General features: G+C 42.1%; 4 protein-coding genes across 4 annotated transcripts; all 4 read right to left on the bottom strand.

Annotated features, from left to right (window-relative positions):
* Window positions 1–9,404: 9,404 nt before the first annotated feature.
* Window positions 9,405–10,469, bottom strand: BCIN_13g04900 (hypothetical protein). The gene has a single exon (XM_001546999.2). It carries the CDS (start codon window positions 10,404–10,406, stop codon window positions 9,636–9,638), a length of 771 nt encoding a protein of 256 aa, XP_001547049.1. The 5' UTR covers window positions 10,407–10,469; the 3' UTR covers window positions 9,405–9,635.
* Window positions 10,470–11,108: 639 nt separating this feature from the next.
* Window positions 11,109–13,045, bottom strand: BCIN_13g04890 (hypothetical protein). The gene has a single exon (XM_001546998.2). The coding sequence runs from the start codon at window positions 12,730–12,732 to the stop codon at window positions 11,260–11,262; it is 1,473 nt and encodes a 490-aa protein (XP_001547048.2). The 5' UTR covers window positions 12,733–13,045; the 3' UTR covers window positions 11,109–11,259.
* Window positions 13,046–16,323: 3,278 nt separating this feature from the next.
* On the bottom strand, window positions 16,324–19,794 carry Bcctr86. The gene is made up of 2 exons (XM_001546995.2): window positions 18,857–19,794; window positions 16,324–18,741 (listed from the first exon to the last, which is right to left on the bottom strand). Exons 1-2 carry the CDS (start codon window positions 19,620–19,622, stop codon window positions 16,622–16,624), a joined length of 2,886 nt encoding a protein of 961 aa, XP_001547045.2. The 5' UTR covers window positions 19,623–19,794; the 3' UTR covers window positions 16,324–16,621.
* A 96-nt stretch (window positions 19,795–19,890) lies between these two features.
* Window positions 19,891–25,514, bottom strand: BCIN_13g04870 (hypothetical protein). Its single transcript, XM_024696859.1, has 12 exons — window positions 24,246–25,514; window positions 23,980–24,125; window positions 23,750–23,929; window positions 23,450–23,693; window positions 22,803–23,398; window positions 22,381–22,717; window positions 22,016–22,328; window positions 21,611–21,965; window positions 21,269–21,551; window positions 21,125–21,210; window positions 20,694–21,071; window positions 19,891–20,633 (listed from the first exon to the last, which is right to left on the bottom strand). Exons 1-12 carry the CDS (start codon window positions 25,347–25,349, stop codon window positions 20,045–20,047), a joined length of 4,611 nt encoding a protein of 1,536 aa, XP_024552672.1. The 5' UTR covers window positions 25,350–25,514; the 3' UTR covers window positions 19,891–20,044.
* Window positions 25,515–25,530: the final 16 nt, after the last annotated feature.

Below are 25,530 nucleotides of genomic sequence, written 5' to 3'. Positions count from 1 at the left end.
AAGATAAAATCAAAGGTTCTTACTAATTATTATTATATCAGAGAGAGAATGAATAAACTGATTGACTGACTGACTAATAGGTAGGTAGGTAGGCTCGAGGTAGGCCTAGGTAGGCCTAGGTACTCGGGGTCAGAGGTGGAAAGGAAATCAAATCGGATTAAATCAAAATATATGAAAGTATAGAGAGAGATTTGGAGATATGATATATGATATGGAGGTAGATAGATAGATATATATATTACTGATTCGGATTTTTTGGGGGTTGGTAGGTAGATAGATAGATGATCTAGATAGATGAATGAATGAATGAATGAATAAATCTTTGATATTTAATCGCCGATGGCCTTTAGTATATGATCTTTAGTTTTTAATCTTTGATTTCTTAATAGATAATGTTATCGATGATTTAATATATATATATAAATGCTCTTTTTATTATATGTAGTTGTATTATTTGTGTATATATTATTATGTGATTTATTTATTTATTTACTTGCTTACTTACTCATTCATTTACTCACTCCTCACTTATATATATATAGATATATACATCTATTCATTAGATCGTAGATCATATATAAAATAGATAGACCGATAGATAGATAGATAGATAGATAGATAGATAGATAGATAGATAGATAGTGTTACGACGGATTAGTAACAGGCTGTAGAATCACCAACGTATAGGCTATAATGGTATTATAGGCCTCAGTGATTCAGCTGCAGTATACCGGGGGACACTAGGCACCCAAGGAAAGCCTCAGGCATGTATATAGTATTAGTCATAGGATATCCTAGAACGTAGGATACAGTTCCTAGGACAATAGGTTCTAGGAAACGCCGAACATAACTTTGCAAACTTTTCGCGAAGTTATATTAGTAATACCCCAGGGGATTAGCCCCAGGACAAAAGGACAAACTAGGACAATAAGAGTCACAGGACAAGTGTCATGTGACTACAAAGCCGACTCGACTTGCCGACTCGACTTGTCGATTCGACTTCAGGACGAAGGTCTATATATGGAATGGGTTTCATTACAATGTAGAGCTTCGTGCTCAAGAACAATCATTAGTTTCATTACTATAGTTACGAGAATTGCAACCAGTTACAACCTTATTGAATTCCTACTTGAAGTCTAGTCTAAACCACCTCGAGAGATCTCTAGACACTTCCACGTGACCCTAGAGGCAGCTCCCGTAACACTTTGAGCACCCTTTCTGCTTCAAGTACCGATTCGATAACCAACCGCTAATATGGCATCCAGAGCTACCGCCACAGGTCAATCTGCCGGAGACACCAACGACATCGAGATGACCGACGCCCCAAAGGAGATCACTATCAACGAAACCCTTAAGATCGCCTTACCAGACAAGTACCAAGGTAGTCGACAAGAGCTCGATACTTTCCTCTTACAACTTGAGATCTACTTTCGATTCAATGAGGACAAGTTCACTACCAAGGAATCCAAGAGTATATGGGCCGCATCATACCTTCGAGGTGAAGCAACCAAATGGATCCAACCATATTTGCGCGACTATTTCGAGCATGACGATAAGGATCGTATGCAACCCACCCGAACAATCTTCAATAGTTTTGAAGGATTTAAGACAGAGATTCGTAGAATCTTCGGAAATTCCAACGAGTTAGAGGTAGCGGAAGATAAGATCTTCAACCTCAAGCAGACAGGATCAGCATTGAAATATGCTACGGAATTTCGAAGATATGCTGGAACAACCAAGTGGGACGAAATCGCTATCATGAGTCACTACCGCAAGGGACTCAAACCAGAAGTCAGACTGGAATTAGAAAGATCTGCCGAGAGTACAGATCTGAACGATCTAATTCAGGACTCCATCGAATCAGATGATCGTCTCTACAGATATCGACAAAGCCAGAGATCATACAAACCCCAAGGAAATCAGAAGCAAGGGCGTTACCGCAAAAATGAGGGTAGACCACGTTACAATCCACAGAGATACGGAGACCCCATGGAACTAGACGCCACGCACTACACAAACGGGAACGATGACTCGGAAAAGAGACGAAGACGAGAAAACAACTTATGCTTTGAATGTGGAAAAGCAGGGCACCGAGCAGCAGACTGCCGAAGCAAGAAGACAGGAGGAAAAAGGGGCAACTTCAAACCTAAGTTCGGCAAAGGCCAACTTAACGCTACCTTTACAATCCCAGAAAATCCAACTAAATCCGAAAATACTGAGACTTTCACCGTTGAGGAATTCCAGCAATTACTAAAGGAATTACCACGAAATCAAGAGGGCATGAATGCAATAGACTTATGGGAGCAAGAGTATTACAGAACCCCAACACCCTCTGTGACAGAAGAAAGTCATCAGGACGAGGCAGAAGCAGACCACGCCACGATGAGCTGGACAGCTTGCTATGATGAATTCTGCGGAATCCATCGATCAGATAAAGAAGCAACCGGATGGTCCCCTAAGAAGAGAAAGACGAAGAACCATCAGAATAATGTAACATGCGAGGATTTAACTCCCAATATAACTTCGCAAGAAGTTCGCAAAGTTACCCAGCAGTTAAATGCTACGGGACAGGCAGGACAGATATACTGCAAGGTTCAGATAAATGGACACATACAATCAGCCATGATAGATTCAGGGGCTACAGGAAATTTTATTGCACCGGAAGCTGTAAAGTACTTGGGAATACCACTTCAAACGAAACAACACCCCTATCGATTGCAGTTAGTTGATGGACAGCTAGCAGGGTCTGACGGAAAGATTTCGCAGGAGACAATCCCAATACGAATGGGCATAACCCAACATACAGAGGTTATACAGCTTGACGTTGTGCCATTGGGCCAACAACAGATCATCTTAGGAATGCCATGGTTAAAGGCACATAATCCGAAAATAGATTGGGCACAAGGAGTTGTGACATTTGATCAGTGCAAAAGCGGTCACAGGGACACGCTAGAGGCGTCCGCGAGACGTAACACGCGCCAAGGAGAGTTGAACGCGAACAACACCGGCGACGTAGGACACCCAGTCCAGGGTCCTCCATTAAGAGCGAAGGCCAGTACACCTCCTCTACAAATGCAGAAGCCAACGACACGGCACGAAATCGCAATCGAGGCAAAAGAAAGGCCTACGATACCAGAACAGTACAAGAAATATGAACATGTTTTCAAAGAACCAGGGATCCATGAGGCTTTACCGGAACACAAGCCATGGGATCATGAGATAATATTGGAAGAAGGCAAGATGCCTGTGCACACCCCAATTTATTCAATGTCAGCCGATGAGTTAAAGAGGCTCAGAGAGTACATCGACGACAATTTAGCCAAGGGATGGATCAGGGAATCCGCGTCCCAAGTGGCCAGTCCAACTATGTGGGTACCCAAGAAGGATGGACCCGATAGACTAGTTGTAGACTATAGAAAGCTTAACGCACTCACTAAGAAGGATCGATATCCACTTCCATTAGCTACGGAATTAAGAGATCGGTTAGGCGGAGCTACGATATTTACCAAGATGGACCTACGTAATGGTTACCACTTGATCAGAATGAAGGAAGGCGAAGAATGGAAGACCGCTTTCAAAACAAGATACGGGCTATACGAGTACCAAGTTATGCCGTTCGGGCTAACCAACGCACCAGCTACTTTCATGAGGCTTATGAACAATGTGTTGTCACAATACTTGGATACTTGCTGTATATGCTACTTGGACGACATCCTAGTATATTCAAACAACAAGGTTCAACACATTAAGGACGTTAGCAACATCCTCGAAAGCCTATCCAAGGCAGACTTGCTGTGCAAACCAAGCAAATGCGAATTCCATGTCACCGAAACAGAATTCTTGGGATTCACCGTGTCAAGCCAAGGGCTCAAGATGAGCAAAGACAAGGTTAAGGCAGTGCTCGAATGGAAGCAGCCAACCACAATCAAGGAAGTACAATCCTTTCTAGGGTTCGTCAACTTCTACAGAAGATTCATCAAGGGTTATTCAGGGATTACTACACCCTTGACCACGTTAACCAGAAAAGATCAAGGAAGCTTCGAATGGACTGCCAAAGCACAGGAGTCATTCGATACGCTCAAACAAGCAGTGGCAGAAGAGCCAATACTGTTGACTTTTGACCCAGAGAAAGAAATCATAGTGGAGACGGACTCCTCGGATTTCGCTATAGGAGCAGTTCTGAGCCAACCGGGCCAGAATGGAAAATACCAGCCAATCGCATTCTACTCCCGAAAACTATCACCAGCCGAATTGAATTACGAGATATATGACAAAGAATTACTGGCGATAGTCGATGCATTTAGAGAATGGCGAGTGTATTTGGAAGGATCGAAATACACGGTACAGGTGTATACAGATCATAAGAACTTGGTTTACTTCACCACAACGAAGCAGTTAAACAGACGACAGGTCAGATGGTCGGAGACCATGGCCAACTACAATTTCAGAATTTCATATGTCAAAGGATCAGAAAACGCTAGAGCCGACGCTCTTAGCCGAAAACCAGAATATCAAGAAAACAAAACGTACGAGTCATACGCTATATTCAAGAAAGACGGCGAATCACTGGTTTACAATGCACCACAGCTTGCAGCAACACACCTGTTGGAAGACAACCACCTCAAGAAACAGATCCAATCACACTACGACAAGGATGCTACTGCCACACGCATACGCAAGACAATAGAACCAGGATTCACTATAGAAAATGATACCATATACTTTCATGGAAAAGTATACATTCCGAGTCAAATGACCAAGGAATTTGTGACGGAACAACACGGATTACCGGCACATGGACATCAAGGAATTGCAAGGACATTTGCAAGAATACGGGAAATCAGTTACTTCCCACGAATGAGAACGATAGTTGAAGAAGTTGTTGGAAATTGTGACACCTGCATACGAAACAAGTCATCACGACATGCTCCGTATGGTCAGCTCCAGACCCCAGACATGCCTTCTCAGCCATGGAAGTCCATCACATGGGACTTTGTGGTCAAACTACCACTCTCAAAAGATCCTACTACAGGAATTGAGTACGACGCGATACTCAATATAGTAGACAGGCTAACGAAATTTGCATATATGATACCATTCAAGGAAACATGGGATGCTGAACAACTAGCATATGTGTTCCTAAGGATCATAGTAAGCATACACGGAGTACCAGATGAGATAATCTCGGATCGAGACAAGCTCTTTACCTCGAAATTCTGGACTACCTTATTAGCACTTATGGGTATCAAGAGAAAGCTATCGACATCTTTCCACCCACAAACAGATGGTCAAACAGAGAGGACCAATCAGACAATGGAAGCATATCTTAGATGCTATGTAAATTATCGACAAGACAATTGGGTAGAGCTATTACCCATGGCACAGTTCGCATACAATACATCGGAAACGGAAACCACGAAAATCACACCAGCACGAGCTAATTTTGGGTTTAATCCACAAGCGTATAAAATCCCGATACCACAAGAAGTTAATGCCGAATCAGCGATAGTACAAGTCGAACAGTTGAAAGATCTCCAAGAGCAACTGGCTCTTGATCTAAGATTCATATCTTCCAGAACAGCAGCGTACTACAATACGAAACGTAGTATGGAACCTACGCTTAAAGAGGGGGATAAAGTTTATTTGCTACGACGAAACATCGAAACCAAGAGACCAAGCAATAAACTCGACCACAGGAAACTAGGACCATTCAAGATTGATAAGGTAATAGGAACGGTTAATTATCAATTGAAATTACCAGACACAATGAATATCCACCCAGTATTCCACATATCCTTGCTCGAACCAGCACCACCAGGAGCGCCAAATGCGCCATTTACAGAAATTGAACCAGTCAACCCAAACGCCATATACGATGTCGAAACAATACTAGACTGCAAATACGTCAGAAACAAGGTCAAGTATTTGATCAAATGGTTAGACTACCCACATTCAGAAAACACATGGGAACTCAAGGAAGATCTCAGCTGCCCTGAGAAACTACGGGCATTCCACCTGAAGTACCCACATCTGCCAACAAAGCCTCAAGCTCCGCATCAGACAACAAAGGCAACGAGGGGTCGAAGAAACCAAAAGAAGAACCACTAGGAGTAGACGTAGTAACAGCGGTTGCTGTCTCTTTCTCCGCACGCTCCTTTTCCAATTTTTCCTTTTCCAACCTTTCATTCTCCTCAGCTAGATCAAGCTCTTCTAGCGTACGAAGATCTCGACGAATCATCTCCTTTTCACGCTTGCGAAGAAATTCTTGTTGACGACGCAAACGAAGAATTCGAGCCGTCAATTCTTGGGACTTAGCGGAAAGAACTTGCGATTCGGCAAAAGCCTTTTCCTCTTCCAAGCGAAGCTGCTCCTGCTGTCGCTCCAGAGATTCATATTGAGAAGGCATCGCAAACCCAGGGTGACAGCGACCCTTCTTGAAACGAATACACGCGGAACAGCGTTTTGACAATTCTTCGTCCACCAAACAATCACGACCTGTTTGAAAACACAAAGCACAAGGCTCACGTTTACTACCAGAACGGGCGACACGAGCGGATAAGAATGCGGGATCATGAACAGAAGTTGTTCGGACAGGAGGCATAATGAAAAGAAAATATCACACTCACTTACATTAAATACAGAAGGGAAGACGTACTAATATAAACGCTTGGGACAAGCGCTAGGCTAAGAAGGGGATAGTGTTACGACGGATTAGTAACAGGCTGTAGAATCACCAACGTATAGGCTATAATGGTATTATAGGCCTCAGTGATTCAGCTGCAGTATACCGGGGGACACTAGGCACCCAAGGAAAGCCTCAGGCATGTATATAGTATTAGTCATAGGATATCCTAGAACGTAGGATACAGTTCCTAGGACAATAGGTTCTAGGAAACGCCGAACATAACTTTGCAAACTTTTCGCGAAGTTATATTAGTAATACCCCAGGGGATTAGCCCCAGGACAAAAGGACAAACTAGGACAATAAGAGTCACAGGACAAGTGTCATGTGACTACAAAGCCGACTCGACTTGCCGACTCGACTTGTCGATTCGACTTCAGGACGAAGGTCTATATATGGAATGGGTTTCATTACAATGTAGAGCTTCGTGCTCAAGAACAATCATTAGTTTCATTACTATAGTTACGAGAATTGCAACCAGTTACAACCTTATTGAATTCCTACTTGAAGTCTAGTCTAAACCACCTCGAGAGATCTCTAGACACTTCCACGTGACCCTAGAGGCAGCTCCCGTAACAGATAGATAGATAGATAGATAGACTAATAAATAAATAGATAGATAAATAGAGAAACAAATATTCACCTCTTTCTTTCTTTTTTATATAATTAGTTATTATTATATTAGTCTAGCTTGTCAAAGGCCGTCGAGATTTCAGAATGCGATAAATATTACAATTATAGGAAAAGTAAGTTAAGTAAAAGAGAAGCGAGTGGGAAAGTTGGAAAGAGGAAAGGAATAAATGTAAAAGCTAGGAGGAGGAGGAGGAGGAGGAGGAGGAGGAGAAGGGCATCGAGTGTAAGAGTTATAAAGTAAGTAAAAGATATTAATCGAAAGCTTGAAGAAGAAAAAGAAGAAGAAGAGAAGTAAGGAGTAAATCATTTACCTATGTCATTTTCAATTTATTTCTTTAATTAAAAGCTTTATTGCTATATTTATATAACTCTAATTTATATATTTCATATTGAATTCAATTATTAATCGCATTTCATAGAAATCAAGTATTGATTATCTAAAAGCAAAATTCAAGAATTTCATTAAATCCTTTAAGAGGAAAATTTTCTAATCGTTTGTGAAGAAGTTATTCGCCTAATCGATATTTTTTTTTTTTTTTTTTTTTTTTTTTTTCAATATCTTATAAAAGTATTTAATATTTTTGGGGGCTAACGAAGCGCTCATTTCGTTAATCGCGGATTCTGCTACCACAGGGTGTGGTGTGGTGTGGTATGGTATGGGGGTATGGTATTGGGATATGGTATGTGCGATTTCATCATCAAGGTGCATACGTGCAGCTTTACCGTGGATGGATTCTGGGGGGCGGGGTTTTTTTTTATCGTGTTTTGTTCTATTCTATCTTACTTGGGGAGGGGGGGTGTGAGTGGTGGAATGGATGGATGGATGGATGGATGAATGATGGACGACTTGGTTTGGGTTGTTGGGTTTGTTGGTTCGAGGGTAGGTAGATGATCAGTTGGTGAGTCGGTCAATGAGTCAGTCAGTGAGTCAGTCTCTCCTAGGTTATTTTAATGATAATTGTAATTATGTGGAATGTTTTATTTAGCTTGGCTTGGTTGGTTTGGTTGGTTCGCAGGTAGGCGGGTATGGAGGTAGGCGGGTAGATGGATAGGTAGATGGCTATGTATGTATGTATGTATATACAAACCTCCAGATTTCCGATTTGAATTCAAGGGAATTCGAGGGGTGGAAAGTAGGCACAGAGACAAAGACAAAAACAGAAACAGAAACAGAGCAGAGCAGAGCAGAGCAGACTTCCGCAAAAAAGAATCTCAATAGGAATCAAGCGATCCATCCAATTCTTACTTTAGTTTCTTTTCCTCTTCCTCTTTTATCTTTCTTCTCTCTTCGTTCACTCATTCTTCACATCCGTGTTTTACATATCATCTATCATCTATCCATTCATTCATTATATCACCTCATCTTTTATGAGCAAGTCGCGAGAGAAAAAACAAAAAAAAAGGGGATGGTGAGACGAGTCAAAAAGATAGAGGAAATAAATAGTCCTTAGTACCCAGTTGGTACAATCACAGTCACATCATATTCAATCACATCAACTTTTCCGTATACAATATCTTATTTTTTAGTACCTGGATATGACTCTCTCTAGAATATTATGTGTTATGTATTATATATTATATATTACTCCTCAATTAGTGTTGAACGGAATGTATGTATGTATGTATGTGCGTATGTACGTATGCATGTATTGTCAAATATAGGTACTTAAGTCTAATAGCTAGACTGACTGGGCATTTATTAGATACATTTGTATATGTCAGATACTAGGTACCAGGTAGTCTGTCTGGCTTGTGTATGTTAGTTAGTTGGGAAAATACTCTGAAGTACTGGGTGGGAGTATGGGTTCCCGAGATGTATTGTGGCTAATTGGTTTTTTCGTTGTCGTTTCTGATGGGGTTGTTACTATTACTATTCGGGTGAGATTGATATTGATCTCATGATTATGATTATGATATTGAGAGGGAATAGATAGATAGGAAGAGTATATAGAAATCGCATTTTGGTAAGTTTAGAATAGGATAGTTGGTAGGTAGGTAGTCGCTGTGATTTCGTGTGAGTGGAAAATTATGTTATTTTTTATTCTATTTTATTTTTTGTTAATGGATGATGGTTTTTGGGTAGGAAAATTGTTGGTTTATATTGCTGAATTGGTTATTTGTGTGTTTGTGTATTTGATAGTGTTTATTTGAAATGGAAATATTTTGTTTCGATTTATATTATGTTGGACTGGGAATATATATATTCCTCATTCGTAAGTAAGTACTTGTAAAGAAATATTAACTCAAACTCCACAGTATAGACCAGCTACATATACCTACCTATTCATCCCTCATTTTCTTCCCTTCATCCTTCACCTCTTCACCATCCCCCCCTCGCAATCTCTAATCTCTCGGCTTCCACGTGCGCATACCGACAATTGATCAAATGCAATTCCCTCCATGCTCCTTCTCCCATCGAAGAATCGCAATACGGACACAAAGCTTCCAGTTCATTTTCTTCATTGGCACCGCCAATGTATGAAGGGGAGAGTACTTGACCTTCGAGTGTACGGATGACGATATCGTCGAGCCAGGTGTTGAGTGTGGGAGGATTGAGCGCATGGGATTGGGGGTTTGAATGGGAGGAGCTGGATGTAGATGTGGATGTGGAGTGTGGTTTTGAGAAAGGGGGAAGTGGGAGTGGAAAGGAGGTGGAATCGAAGATTTGTAGGTTATGGGTGCTTAACTTACTGGGTGCTTTGGGGATTGTAGGAGCTGGGGCTGGGGCTGGGGCTGCTGGACATTCAGATGAAGAGAATGAAGATGAGTGTACCGCAGCTGCAGGTATAAATGCAAAAATCTCCTGAAGATCCTCCACAATATTCGCGACGCGTTGAGGAATATCGAGACTGCGGGATTGCACGGTTGTACTTCTTGGGAATGCTGTCTGATTCTTGGTAACTCTATTCTTGGGTTTGGAATTGGGGGTTTCTTGCGCTTGCGCTTGGGATTGGGATTGTACTTGAAGAGCAGCTCGAGATTCGAGTTCAAATGAACATTCTTCGCAAATGCGACCGAAGGGGTAGTTGCAGGAGGTATTGAGACAGATGATTGGGTCCCCGAGACTGAATGCGAGGGATGTGGTGGACATCTTGCTGTGTGGGTGCGAGTGTGGGTGTAGAGTGTTTGATCAGTGGGTGGATGATTGGGATCCTGGGGTTTTGATATTTAGAAAAGATTGACGTTGGGGAGGTTGATATATATATATATATATATATATACATATGTAATACTGTTCTTGGGTATTGTTTAAAAGTGTTTTGATTTTGGGGGGAGGGGGGGTTTGCTATGTTGTTCTCTTGTTCTATTGTTTTGTTTTGTGTTGTCTCGTTCCATGATAGGTAGTTAGGTAGGTAGGTAGGTAGGTCATGAACAAAGAAAGAAAAAGAATTCTTACTTGATGATTCAAATTTGTAAGTTTCTTTGTGCGCTGTGGTTATGAAAACAAAGAATATAGAGACAAGAGGAATGAATAATAGAGATTGTTCCTAACATTGTTTTTGATATTTTCCACGCGAGAGAGAGATCGTTTTGGGGGTTTGGTTGCTTGTACAGATTTAGTTGGATTCGTACTCCTCTCATTTTCATATGTTCTTGAAAAAAATCTTTTTTGGTATTTCGGTGTTTGATAATATATATATTTTACTCCATTATTGAGATTGATATCATCTCTATCCTTCCATTCACTCATTCATTCGTTAAAATCCAAATCGAAACGGTTGTCTTTTTTTGTGCTTTTTATTCCTCCTCCCTCCCCTGTGCTATCCATCATTTCTTCATAAGTAAGTGAAGATGAGATGATATTATATGCATGTTTATCTTTCTATTGTCATGTTTAACTTCATCCTCCTTCTCATTATCTCCTTCCCATTTCTATCCCCATCCCCTATCCATCTCCCTACCCCTCGTCTCCCATCTCCTATCTCGCACCCTCACTCCTCGATTTAACCCACTCCTCCATCCCCCACACCCCCAAACAGGCGAATCATCTGCCCTTCAATCCCTCTACTATATCCTCCATTCTCGCTCCGATCATTACTCCTCCCTTCCTTCCGCACAGCATACATCCATCTTTTCTGCGCTACAGTTGGACGATTTGCAATATCTAGGTTACTGGAGAAGACGGGAAGCTCGGTGTAGGGAGTTGGAATGGGGTTGGAGCGGTTGGAGGGTAAATGGGGAATGATTCTTCCATCCCCGGTTCCAATTCCATTCTCTGTCCGATTCCAATTCCGACGTTCATCTAGAGCTCTGGTTCTACTTCCAGGAGACCAGCCAAGTCCCTGACTACGTCTAAAACTACCAAAGCGTGGAAGATTACGAAGTGGGAAGAGGGGTGGTGAAGTTGAAACAGAATCAGGCGGTGTGCTGAGTGGTGATTCTGAAGATGTATCATTGGGAGACTGGGGGTCGTTCTGGGTTGTGATATGATTCGCATTCCGGTTTCCAGTGGCAGTTCTCGTTCTGTTGGCGGCTCCATGTTCATTTCTTCGTTCGCTTCCTTCCGCGTTCACTCTGCTGTTTGGGTTGGAATGTGAATAGGAAAGTCGAGCACGTTTGTTAGCTCGAGTGAAGGTTTCATTTTGAGCTTGAATTGGAGCTTGAATTAAATCTTGGTGGGTACCTCGATGGAGTTCTCGATCTTCAGGTTCAGTGTTCATCTGAAACTGAGAGAAAGGAGAGTGCGCAGTAGGAAACGGATACGGAAAGTTGCTGTAAAACTCTTGATTCTGAGTTCGAGTTTCGGGGTGAACTTGTGTTGGAGGTTGAGGTGGATTTAAAGCTCGGTGGGTGCCCTGGTATGAATACCCATTTGTGGGTGGAGTAGTTGTTTGGAACTGAGTGGCAGGAGAGTACCCATCAGTAAAAGGAGGGAAAAAGTTAGTATAGAATCCCTGGTTTTGATTCTGAGACTGTGAGTTGATGTGTGGTCGTAGTTGAGTTTGAAGTTGAGCTTGAAATTGACCTTGGCCTGGACCCAAAGTTAAATTGCTGTCCATCGAAGTGATTCTAGGTCTTGGAACAAGATCTCGAGGTCTTGAAAGCGAGAGGCTTGGTAACAGTGGTCGAGAGCTAGATTGGGATTGGAATCGGGATTGCGTTCTAGAGCTAGCTCTAGATGAAATATGGCGAGGCTGAGGTTGAGTGTGAGGTTGAGGTTGATTTTGAGGTTGAGTTTGAGTTTGAGTTTGAGGTTGGGTTCCAGATACAGGTCTTGGATTCAGACCTTGTGATGTAGATCTGGGGAGGAGATTGGGAAAGATGGGAGGGAGGTTTCTTGAGGATCTTGATGAAATATTTAAAGACCGATTTGATGGTTGTGCTTGTGGTGGTTGAAATGCAGGTAAACCTTCCCTAGATATATTGCGTAGATCTCGCGGGATAGGTGGAGAGTGACCTTTTTTTGACGGTGCCATTTCCGTTTTTTTGGATGGATAGATGAGCAATGGGAGGATGATTAGTGATTGGATAAGTATGCAAGCAGTACTTGTATATGGTGTTTATTGACAATTAGGATTTTCAACTCGAAGTTGTGAATGAAAGGTCGGCTAAAGGAAATTTCAGAATTGAGCCGTGAGTTGGTATTGTGTAGTTTGTAAAAGAAATGTATAATTCTAAGTCCTCAATTCCTTAGGCGCTTAAACTACGAAGTTCTTGAGAGTTGTAGAATCGAGAACAGATATCTTTATATACTCATTCATGAATCACAATCGAGCTAGCCAGTCGACCGTATGTACGCAATCACATATTCGCATTTGTATATTCCTCGCTAAGACTTTTCTACTGCATCGAACGCCCAGTTACTTTATCATTAATGTGTTGTGGAAACATGAGGAATGACAAGTGGAATAAGATAGATTGAGATGCCATGTACAGCAAAGCAAGACCGTAGTAACCTATTCTTTTTCTTCTAACTAGAAAGTCGAGAACGCCGTCGGGAGATCCAACTTAATCAATTAAGGCCTTGGGGTAACTGACAAAGCCAAAGATACCGCCGAAGGCGTCTATGATATTCTACAAAGTAGTACTATGATGTCGATCGGTTAATCAATCAAACAATTACGAATTTGAGAAAAAAGAGAAAGAATTCCTTGGTTCTTGGTTCTTCTTTGGTTCTTGGTTGATGAATGATAGGACATTGATTTATAGTATATAACTTGAATGAATGTTGACTTAATAGGGGTCGTATTTCTGGGATATAGGAGAAGTAATCGGAATACTTCGATTGTGACTTTGTTGGCCATGTTATATTGTGTGAGAATGAGTTCTCAAAAGCCATGTATATATATATATATCTTTCTCCGAAATACATCAAGTCTAAAATCTGAAAAAAAAAAAAAAAAAAAAAAAAAAGGTGTAAATTTTTATTCCATCATTTTCTATTTCCACAAAAAGGGAAGAAGAAAGATACTTCAATAAATAAAAATAAATTCCGGTACGGGGAATTGAACCCCGGTCTCCCGCGACTTGATTGAAGCTGAATAGCTTCGAATGAGAGGCGGAAATGCTAGCCACTACACCATGCCGGATGTTGTATTGTATTTGTTGAAGAGATGGAAGGAAAATGCGAATATATTAGAAATGCCAAAGCGGAGAAGATTTTTTGCAGAGATTTTCCCCCAAGTTAAGCGAGGGGATGGGGGGTACCGATGTGGGGCGGGAATTTAGGATAGGAGTAAGTGGCTCGAGTGCACGTGGGAGTCGAGTGGTAGGCTTTGACGACGTGTACTGTGATGGCTATATTTTAAAGTTGTATTTAGATAATAGAGAAAAATAATCTCGTGATGTAAGTTTGAAATAATCAATTTGGTGCCTGATGTGAAGGGGTCACTTTCGTGGTCTTGAAGGTATTGAACCGCAGTCGACCAAATTCAACCTCTCGGCACGTCATGACCGAACAATTGGCCCAAATTTTATTCATTCAGGCTACGAAAGTGTAACTAACGCAATGATTGGAAATCCAAAAGTGCAACGAGATTGAAAGAATCCTCGAAAAAAGCAATTTTAATCAGATACCTGCACTAGTGTAGCAATCGCCAAAAGACTAATCTTCCGCCTGGCTTCTAGGAAATAGCCATGACGATTAAAACTTCTCCAGGCATCCTCAAGTTTCCCTCCTAATCTGTCCCTATCGACAATATCCTCTCACCCACTGTTCATTGCTATTCGGCTCTTCTTGATATCCTCTTCTAGATCATCTCTCATTCGCTCTTTTCCTTTTGTCCTCCTTTAATGATTCCTCCTCCTCGATAAATGATCACTCATTGCTTTATCCTCGAATAACTCTTCTTTATCGCGTGCTTTTTCCACGCCATCTATATATGCGCGCACTCTGGCTATTGTCTCTGGTTTACCCTGTGGCCGTTCTATATATGCCGTTGATTGACCCTTAAATGCCCTTCTGTCAATATCCTTTATTCTCGGAATTCTCTCCTTGCTTGACGATGGAGTTTCAGAATGGACCGATTGCAAAACAGAACTTGGGGCATAGGAATGTGGAGGAGGTAATCCCCTGGTCGGCCTGATCTTAGAAGATTTTATGAGATCTGGACCTACAAGATATTCAACGAAATCATCAATCTGAAGAGAGCCTCCGGAACTATGATGTCCTCGATGTCCATCTTGAGGCTCACCCCGATGATGTTCTCGACGGTCTCGAGCGACTGAATCCTTTTTAATGGTAGGTTTAGAATGATGATAATCTCGACCTTTATCTCGACGGCCACCTCCATCTCTAACTCGACGATGATCTTGATGGTCTCGAGAATTTATAGGCTTCCCATGATCATCATAAACATAGTAGTCGTCCCGACCCATTTCTAGACTCGAAACCGATTGAACAAGGATATAAAAAATGTGAGCAGATGCAACTGAAATCCAACAACAAAACCCCAAGTAATTTACCGTCTTTTTTTTTGTTTTTTCCAAACCCTCTGACTTGCCCATGCTCAAATATATAACTCATACAAAATCCTGCTGCCCCAAATCCCCCCAACACAAACCCCAACTTACGACCGACCTCGAAATTCCAAGTCTCAGCTATGAGGTCATGTATGACCTTGTTTGACACCCCAGGTAGGCAACACCATAACATTAACATTGACATTGCGATGCGAAACAAATTTAGTAAACAACAACTCGAGTAACATTTTAATATCTCTTCGCTAGCGAAATAAAGTAGAATATGACAGTATATACAATATACAATGTCTAATTATCAACATTTAGATATATCACTCTATGTGTTTAACAAAACCGAAATTTTGAATATCAGTTGATAGATATAGGGATGCAAATATTCCCAACGATTTTGAATAATAATAATAATAATAATAATGATCAATGAGAAACTCTAGAAAAAGTAATCTCTAAACATCCCTTCCACTTCATAAAAAAAAATCTCATTCCAACCCCTTTCTCCTTTCTCTCTTTCCTCATCCAGATTCCATACATCTCGCTAGCTAACCCTCCACCCTAGTTAGTAACCCATATCTATCTATCTATCTCTCAAAATTCCATACCAGAAAATTCTCCCATGAAGAAAATCAAGTAAATCTATCCAAGAAAGGAAGCATCGCTACTCCCAAAATATATCATCTGATCTCCACCACATTTCACAATTCACAAAAAAAAGCCATTCCTCCACCCCATCATCCCACCCCTCTCTCCAAGCACTTCTCTCTTTCCAAATACTATATATATGATTGAATCTCCTCTTCCTCTCCGTCCTACTTTCCTGTCCTACCTCATCTTTCTTCCGCCTCTCATACACCTCCTCCACCCCTCTCTCTACCTGTCATATTCTCACATTCCCTCACCTCATCAAATATCTATATACTATACATTCCACATCACACTCTCTTTCACCTCCTCAATCATCAACCATCAATCTTCCATAACCCCCTCCCTTTCTCTCTCAACACTTCAGACATCATTCCCATTCATCATTCCCACACATAAAATCAGTCACTCTTATGATTTCATCCATTCCACAAAATTCCACAAAATTCTCTAATATTTCTTAACCTACCATGCCATGCCATGCTATGCTATGCTACATACACCACATACACTACATAAACCATACAATCAAACATTTTCCCTTTATCAACCCAACCCAACTCAAGCCAACCCAGCCCAGCCCAGCCCAATCTTTCCAAACGCCAAAAAGGGTATCATACCTCTCTTCCTTTCCATTCTTTTCCATTTCCTTCCCTTCCCTTCCCTTTCTACAATTTCCACATCACATATCCCACACCATTTTAATACGCCAAGCAATGCAAATCCACTTCATGACTTTCCTCTCTATCCCTGACCCTGTCCATTCTCCTTCCCCCTCATCTCCCTAGCCTTCTGCTCCGCAATCCTAACCCTCTCCTGCAATCTCAACTTTTCCAACTGCAACGTCGGATCCACATCGATACTATTCCCCACTGACATTTGCATATGCATTCCATTAGATCCTGCACTCGTAGTTACCGGGGCCCCTCCTGTCCCTCCACCCCCATTCCCATTAGCATTCCCATTTCCCTGTGCACCATTCGCACCCGCACCCGTCCTCTGTTTCCCAGCCGGTACCAAATCTTTAACCCATTTCTGCGCCTCCTCACACCCCTCCATAACATATTTCAATGCTAGCGTCGCTCTCTCTTTCAAATACTCATTATGTCCATCATAAACACAACAGTTAAGTAACGGCATAATTCCATCCTGATTAAGCAATTGTTTCTGCACAATTGGATTTCCCGGTCCTTGTCTGCGCGGATTATTGGGTGCCACAAGTGAAGTAAGAATGATAAGTATTTGGATTTTAATACCCGACCAAGGGAACTTATGTGGTGTATCATGAAGGGGAGGAAGAGATTGACCCTGACCTGGGAATTGTGGTGCATTTTGCGATGTGGGACTTTCATATGGACGTTCTGTTGCTTGAATACCTCCTCCTTGTTGAGGAACAGGTGCTTGTCTCCGATTAGGTAATGGTTGTTCCGAAAGATTCTTTTTAGCAACACCTAAATCAAGAGCTCTAAGGAGAGCAATAAGTTCATATACTGCTTCCCATTCAATAAGAAGTGGTCGCATCTCTGGTATTTCGGCAATAACAGAGATGAAATCGAGATACTGCGAGAGACCATCCTTGGCACGTTCCATATCCCATAAATCGACGGGGAAATCATTAGGATCGCTATTCTTAGTTCGAATTTGAGCTTGCGCGTGAATAAGGGCAATACAATCAGGTACAACTCGTGTACGGAAATATGTAAAGAGGAAATGAATGAGTTTTGCATCTCTGTTGTAATCTCTGAGATCATCATAGATAGGACTATCCTTTCGAGCGCGGAACATGTAGTTGATGAGGCGTAAAAGAACAGTTTGTGCTGGCGACACAATATCCTTCATAATCCTCAGCGAGCTCCAAGCATATGGCAACAAAGCATTATGATGGAAAGACTCGATAATTTGAGCAGTGATTTGGAAAATGAAATGCTGATCAGTTTGTTCCCAAACAGCGATGAAAACCAGCATTTCCCTAAGTAGATTTTTGCCACAATCCAAAGCCAAAAACATTTTGCATCTTGTCTTCTGAAGATTTTCGCCGGCTGGTGTAAGTCCTGAGCCCATCGAATCGACAATACAAGCTTTGACCGTCATATGAAGAGCTTCGATTTGTTTCGTGTCGAGAATGTTAGGAATCTCGGTCAAAAGACCTCTCAGAGGTCCTTCCGCATAAGACTCATCATCATCTTCTTCATCCTCTTCTTCGCCATCATCTTCGCCATCATGACCATCCATCGACCGAGTATCACCATCAATCTCATCATGAAGAGGTGGTTCCTCTAACTGTTCATCCTGATCATACGCATCCTGGTCCTGGAAAGCTCGTTGAGGAAGAAATCTTTCCATGGCAGTTTCTTTACAAGCCTCCGCACGCTTTATCGCATCTTCCACAGTGACCATCTTGACAACCCAACCTTCATAATTCTGATCTCTCTGACGCTTCCACCAAATATCAATCTCATGTGACACACGGGCGTAAACTCGATCTTGCTCATATTTATCCGTCAATTCAGGTTTCCAAACCGGCGTCGTTTCTTCCGGATCATCTTCCTTATCCGCCTCAGTCACAGTAAATTCGTCGATTTGTGGTAACGGTCCAGGTGTACAATCCATGTCAGCTTCGGCGGCGTATTTCTCCAAAAGTTCCTTGGCTGTCTCATCTTGATCTGCCGAATGTCTAGTCAACCAATTCCTAACCTCATGATAAACCTTCTCCACATTCAAATCATCCGGAGGAAGTTCATGAACCGGATCATTATGCAAATCATTATCGAAAAGCATATCGAACCAAAATGACATCTTGAATCTATCATTACCCATAGTCCAATTATGCGTATGTTGTAAACAAGTGACCAGAAGTTTTTTATCTGCAAAGAAATCAGTATCGTCCACAAACTCAATCATCGCTCAAGAAGAACCATTGCCATCTTTAATCCCATCCCCAACTGAAGACAAAAAAAAAAAAGCTCTAGAAAAACTCACAAAGTTCCGTCACCTCGTTCAACCTCCCCCTACTGTTATCATCCACATTCTCCCCATCATACCCCTTACTCGTCACATTCACGCACAAGATAATCAACTTATGCACCTGCTTATCCAAGCCCACCGCCCTACAAATCTCCTGCGCCGTCTCCTTAACCGCCAACATGTTGCGACTCACAACGAGCAAATTATTCAAATATCCCAGATCCTCCGTCAGCACCTCGAAATTCTTCAAGATGAGCGCCACGCTCTCCGACACGTCCGGCCCCGCCGGAACCCCCTGTTCCGAGTACGATTCGCGCAGCGAGCGCGAGACCAAGATCGGCACCGCCAGATAAAATATCCGCTGCAGCCGCATCCAGATATCGACGTTTTTCGCGAGCGCCTCGCGCACCTCGCCGCGGGACAGCGACATGTCCAATGTACTTCTGATCATTTTCCCCAAGCCCTCCATTGTTTTGCGTCCCAAGCCCGCGCCGCCACCGGGTCCCCATCGCATTTCCAACATCGTCAATGTGGCGAGAAATCCTCTCTCTTCCAACCCATAAGTATTTGTTCTCTCGGAAACCGTTTTGTTGATTTCGAAATGGCTTCTGCCGCCCATGATTTCGCTCATCATGTTTGTCGGTACGAATGCTTCGCGGTTCGTTCGCATCGTTTTCGAAGATTCGTCCCACCAGGTACCCAGTCGCGTTTTACATTTGCTGCATGTTGTATTGTCGTCGCGAATATCAGGAAGAGGATGCCCGCATTCTGCGCAGTACATGTTTGGTTGTGAGTTAGGTATGGAGGAGGTACGTTTAGAGTTGAGGCGTAAATGATGAAAGGTGCGGTACAGAATAAATTTTGGTTTGTACGACGTAAGTTGAGGGGTAATATTGGCGTTTATCACAATGCCGCTTTAGTGCCTGATTGATTAGCAATTGAACTTCAATCTCTAGACTTCCAAGATTTTTATAGCAAATTAATTTTGAATAAACTTTAAATTTTGTTGATTATATAATTATACCTAACTAGACGAGTTCACTAACATCTGCTAGGTATGTATTCCATACATTTACCTACCCAGGTACATAAAAGAGCCAACAAAAATACCATCAAGCTAATCGATATGACATCCCAGACTGCCCCTCCTTTCTGATGCCGCAATTGCAACTTCCTATCAACACTTTCCCTCTCCCCTCTCCCTCACATCTGAACAAGCTCGATATCATCAGACCTACCACGCTTCTTAGTTTGAGGACTCTCCTCTTTATATCCACTCACTTTCACAAAGCTTCTTTCCGAATGACTAGCTCCGCTTGGTTCACTCGGTTCACTGACAAGTTCATTTCTCGCGCCCAATGAACCGTCCAAATTCTCCTTCGCCTTTCCCTTCCAATTCTTCGGGACCCTAACCAGCCAGTATATAAACAAAGTCATAACAACATTGAAGCCCACATAAGCCCACATGATGCAAAAATTTCGCCACCTGTTCGTGTAACTCATACCAGCAGCAGCAAGGAACTCATTCGAATCTTTCAGGGGACAATAAACACATCTAGTCTTTGCGGAAGGATTAGTTAGATAACCTCCTGCTTTCTGGATATAGCTAGCCATGTAAGAGCCACAGGTACCCCCAGTCACTGGTTCGAAATGAAGAGATTCGAATTGGGAACATGTGACAGGAACGTTCCCAAGACCAATCGAGAGCATCCCATCAACAAGATAAGTGAACGGAGACAGACGCCATACGATACGCCATATCTGAGACAGTGCTATAGGCGCTGAAATTATGCTAGAAAATATCGGTTAGCCTTAACTGTATTCAAAGAGTGAACTATCATATCACACTTACCCACAAAACATCAATGACAAAAAAAATGCTGCATTAGACAGATTGCCAGCCATCATTGTAAGCTCCAGACCAACTTGTACCATGTATCCGAATGTACTTGCATATATCAGGTATATCCAGATCAGCAGCACCATCACTCCATTTCTCTCAAGTATTGATTTCGTTGATATTGCGTTACGATACATCCCCACGGGATAATACCAACACAGAAATACAATTATTGCCGAAAGCGTATTCCATGGCAATTCAACAAGTATATTGCTAATAATGAAAGCTGGCCATGAGTAAATCTTCGCGGGACGCTCTCGGGCTTCAAACAAAGCTCGTTGCACTAAAGCATTTGGGAGAATCTGCGCAACAAAGGTAGATGCTAAAGTTCTACATCACAATTACTAATGGTTCAATTCCTGCTGGTTCTATGAGGGACTCACAGAAGCATAAAAACGTTGAAAGTCTGATTCTGCAGATCCTGCAAAGAACTTGCATCTCTAAAGGATGAGAACCCAATAAATAGAGCCTAATACCAATGATTAACTTTAGAAAACGACGAGGTTTATGAAGAGGACAGAACGAACATAAAAAAGGGATAATCCGATTTTCGAATAGATATAAGAAGGTGTCCGCCAGTAGTGTAGAGTTGTTCTTCTGAAGCATTGCCATACTTGTACTATAAAAGTTGTAGCAAATTCCTTCCGGTGCGGTGGCTTTTTAGTTCCTGTCAGAAAAAAGCTGGACCTTGCAACTAATGCCTTTCTCATATGATCTAACTTTCGATGAACAAGGACTAGTTCATGACTATTTCTCCAGACTTCGGGCCAATTGATTAGGTTTGTTGAACTGGGATTACATCCAACAGTCCTTCTTCATGTTAACTACCCGATTATTGCTTGAGGAATTGACAAGTTAAATTAACTTACTGCATGATCCATTCAACAACATTTCCACCCAGGGGACAAGGATCCGCTCCATTGGATTCGAAATACCTCTTAACAGTTTCGCAATTCTCACCAAGCCTACCAAAGTATAAGGGTCGACCTCCAGGGCCAAGAAAAAGAAGACTATCAAAGCGTCGAAACAATGCTGTAGAGGGTTGATGAATTGTGCATAAAACAGCTTGACCGTGAGCTGTCATCTTTTTCAAAAGCTCAATTATTTCCCATGATGTGCTACTATCGAGGCCAGTGGTAGGTTCATCTAAAAAGAGTAGAAGCTTTGGCTTAGCGACAAGCTCGATGCCTATAGTCAGTTTCTTTCTCTGTTCAATGTTCAACCCTGGGTTGCCATTAGTCTTTACATAAGAAGTGGGTTCGGATCTTACGAGCCTTCACCAGGTACTCCTATAATCGCATCCGCGTATACATCCATTTCCAATAGCTTAATCATCTCTTCCACATAAGCAATTTTCTCTTTCTTGGTAGTCTTGCCTGATTGACGCATAATTGCACTAAACTGTAGTGCTTCGCGCACTGTCATTGTTGCAAGGTGAAAGTCCTCCTGTTGAATATATCCAACTTTGCGTTGAAACGATATATCTTTTATGCAGCCATCAACAAAGGATTCACCAGAAACTACACCAACGTTGCTTCTAGACGCCAGAACATCTAACAACGAAGTTTTCCCTGCTCCTGTTGGACCCTATATGTAATCCTCATCAGCATTGGTATCAAGCTCGCTCCATCAAACATACCATAAGTGCGGTCAAAGTCCCTGGTTTTACCCAGCCATCAACATGATCTAGAATTCGACGTGTGCCATCTCTAGTTTTGATATCCAGGCAAATATCTTTCCATTGAAAAGTTGACGTTTGTCTTTGAATTTTGGTTATTGGATCGCCATTTCCACCATACCTATGAGCATCTGTGCTTGAGTAAATTTCAAGATGCTTTTGCCTCTTGTGCAGAGGTTTGTGTCCCCGCTGAAATAACAGTATCTCTCCGTTCATTTTCTCCATCGATATATGAGTCATAACAAGTAGGTATGCGGCCATGAAAAATGCCATGAAAGCAAATAGAATGCTCATATTTCTGGATGCATTAGCTGCTTGGTATCTTGAACGCGTTTTTCCCTCCCTTGTTGTCAATTACAAAGTATTACGAGACTTTCACGTACCGCCATAAGTGGTTAGGTTGTAACCCAAACCTGAGCTCAAGATATATAGTCCCCAAGACATTTTCAAATCCAGAGATAGCCCCAACAACAGCACACACTCGATTATGAGGGCTTGTGCTAATGTAAGGTGGCCCACTCGGCACAAGATTTCCACATGGAAAGATCTGACCTGAAAATTCGTTGATTATTAAACTTTCATAGGCACACGCAACCGGATTAACGTATGCAATCCATCCTAACCATGGCGCCATTTTCATCCGGGGTACCACAAATCCTGCATACATCATAAAAGCCAAAATAACGACTGCTGTTGAGAAGCTGGCTTGGGCATGAGATCGGCAAGAAGCTCCAATAGTTCTGAAAGCCATAGAAAGTGTCAAACTAAGAACAAATGAGAAGACAATGAAAGTGAAAAACGCCATGGTTGTTCTCCTCAAACTTGCCATGAAGTATAGAATGGCGTTAAAAAGAACATTACTGCAAAACTTGATTGGTATGCTGCATACTATTGAAGCAAATGCTTCGGCGACTGGGTGAACAAATGCATATCTCGCTTGTTTCTCCACGACAAGACGTTGATCAGGCAGTTGGAGGACCTAGAGCGGTGTCAGTGAAGCAAAATTATGCCTGAAAGTTCTTAATACTACCTCGAGTGAGTCTGTGAAAGCATTTAATAGTATCATGATAAATATTAACATACTTCTATTATTCATACTGCTAGTATCATCCGGCATATCGTAGAAGACGACACCCACAGCTAGAGCCATAAAAGTCTTAATTACTAGGTCAAGAATTATGCGGTTGATGTCACTTCGTAACCTCTGCAGGCCTCTAACGATACACAAAACAACTTGTTGTCTCGGACAGAGCTTATATACTGATTTGCCTCTCCTGAAGTTCAATTAGTAAGTCGAAGATCAAGACTGGGATGAAAATCAAAGACGAACAGATATTTAGCCTGCTGAGATCTCCTAGCAGCCGCAAAATCCAACGCGTGAGTCCCATCGAACGGGAATTCATTTTCATAAGCTTCGAGTTCTTGCATAAGTCTTGCATAATGACGGCTTGTTTTCCATACCATAACGAATTCTTCGGGAGTTCGTGGGACTCGAAATTCGAAACCTGGTCTTTGTGATTGTCAGCGTTAAAGATTAAAAGGACTGGCTGATATTATTACTGGATTATCCTCTCATCTGGATTTGTGAGGGACGTCAAGAAGTCAGCTGTGGTTTGATATGGAGGACAAACAAATCCCATGTCGATGAAGAAGGATTTTGCTTCGTGGCATGGGCCAAAGTATATTTGCCTTCCTTCGTATAGAACCTATGGCGCTCATCAGTAATATTTCACAGGAGAAACGTGAATGATAACATGCTGTAACTTTATCGAATAGCTATTCGCGAAGTCAGCAGTATTCTCTCTAGGCTCGTGACTAAATCTTACATCATAAGCCATTTGAGGTACTTGATACAAAGCGACGCACGCTGTTGTTCTTCCAAGGGTAGTGGAAAGTCGAATCGTCTTATAAAACTCAAGTGCATGAGTGTTATCGAAACCTCTGGTGCAGTTATCCCAGCACTGTAAGGTACATCCACTTAAGGCTGCTTCTGCGATGCTCACTCTCTTCCTCTCAGCTCGACTGATACCTTTCACAGAATCATCTCCAACAAGTACATTCTCCACGTGACTAAGACCTAATGTTTTCATCATCACATCCCTCATGTGCTCTGCATATACTTTTCGAGTCACTCCAGGAAAAGTAAAATCGCGTGGTGCTCGAGCTTTGGCTGCGAAAAGTAGCGTCTGGCCAACCGTCAAATTTGGAAAATGACTATCGAACTCGGCCAGATATATAACTTCACCCCTAAACCGTGTGTGCATCTCGCTCACAGAGACTCCTTGGTAATTGATATCCGAGTCCGGCTCGACAAAAAGTCCACGAGTATTCCCCGATATCGTCTTCAGGAACGAAGAAACTCCACTTCCTGGCCGACCAAGAACCAACAGCATTTCACCATGCTCAATCAAACCATCAAACCCTTTCAAGATCTGGACCTTCTGTTTTCCAGACCCAACCAACCAGCGAGCAAAAGCGCCAAGTTCAAGCACAACATTGGCAACATTCTTCTGATAATCAGTTGGTTTCCTGTAAGTATAAACAGTCAGATTCTCAAAAGAAAATCCCGCACTCCTCCGAGGATATCGTCTCGGATCCTGTCCCATGAAGGCCACCAAATTGGTGATCCATTCTTCCGGATTGAAATTGCTGCTCCGGGGATTCAGAGGAGAATTGGGAAGAAGATTCAAGAAAGGATTTTTGAATTGATCTGATGTTTCGGGTGGCTTCAGCGGACTAAGAAGTGTGGATGGAAGCTCGAATCTTTGCTCCGCAAATGAAGGTCGAGGCAGTGACGAGTCTTGGAATGGATCACTTGGTTGAGGGGCACATTCTACTTTTTGATGCTTTTCACGTGGATAAGCTGCATGAACTCGAGATGGTGGGGTAATTGGAGGCTCCTTTAATTTTGAGTATCCCGAATTGTCCATGATGGTTTCGTGTATGAACTTAACGGACGACGATGTTCGAGAATTGAATACGGTGGTATAATCGACAAAGTACCAGGTCGAATATATCCCAACAACACACACACAGCATACAGATCCAAACCCAACAAACCTAACACAGAATCTTTCCCAAAACCAATCCGTATCTCACCCACATAGAAGG

Source organism: Botrytis cinerea, chromosome 13 (genome assembly GCF_000143535.2).
Source record: "Botrytis cinerea B05.10 chromosome 13, complete sequence".
Classification (NCBI taxonomy): Eukaryota; Fungi; Ascomycota; class Leotiomycetes; order Helotiales; family Sclerotiniaceae; genus Botrytis; species Botrytis cinerea.
This window is presented reverse-complemented; position numbering and strand designations above follow the sequence as displayed.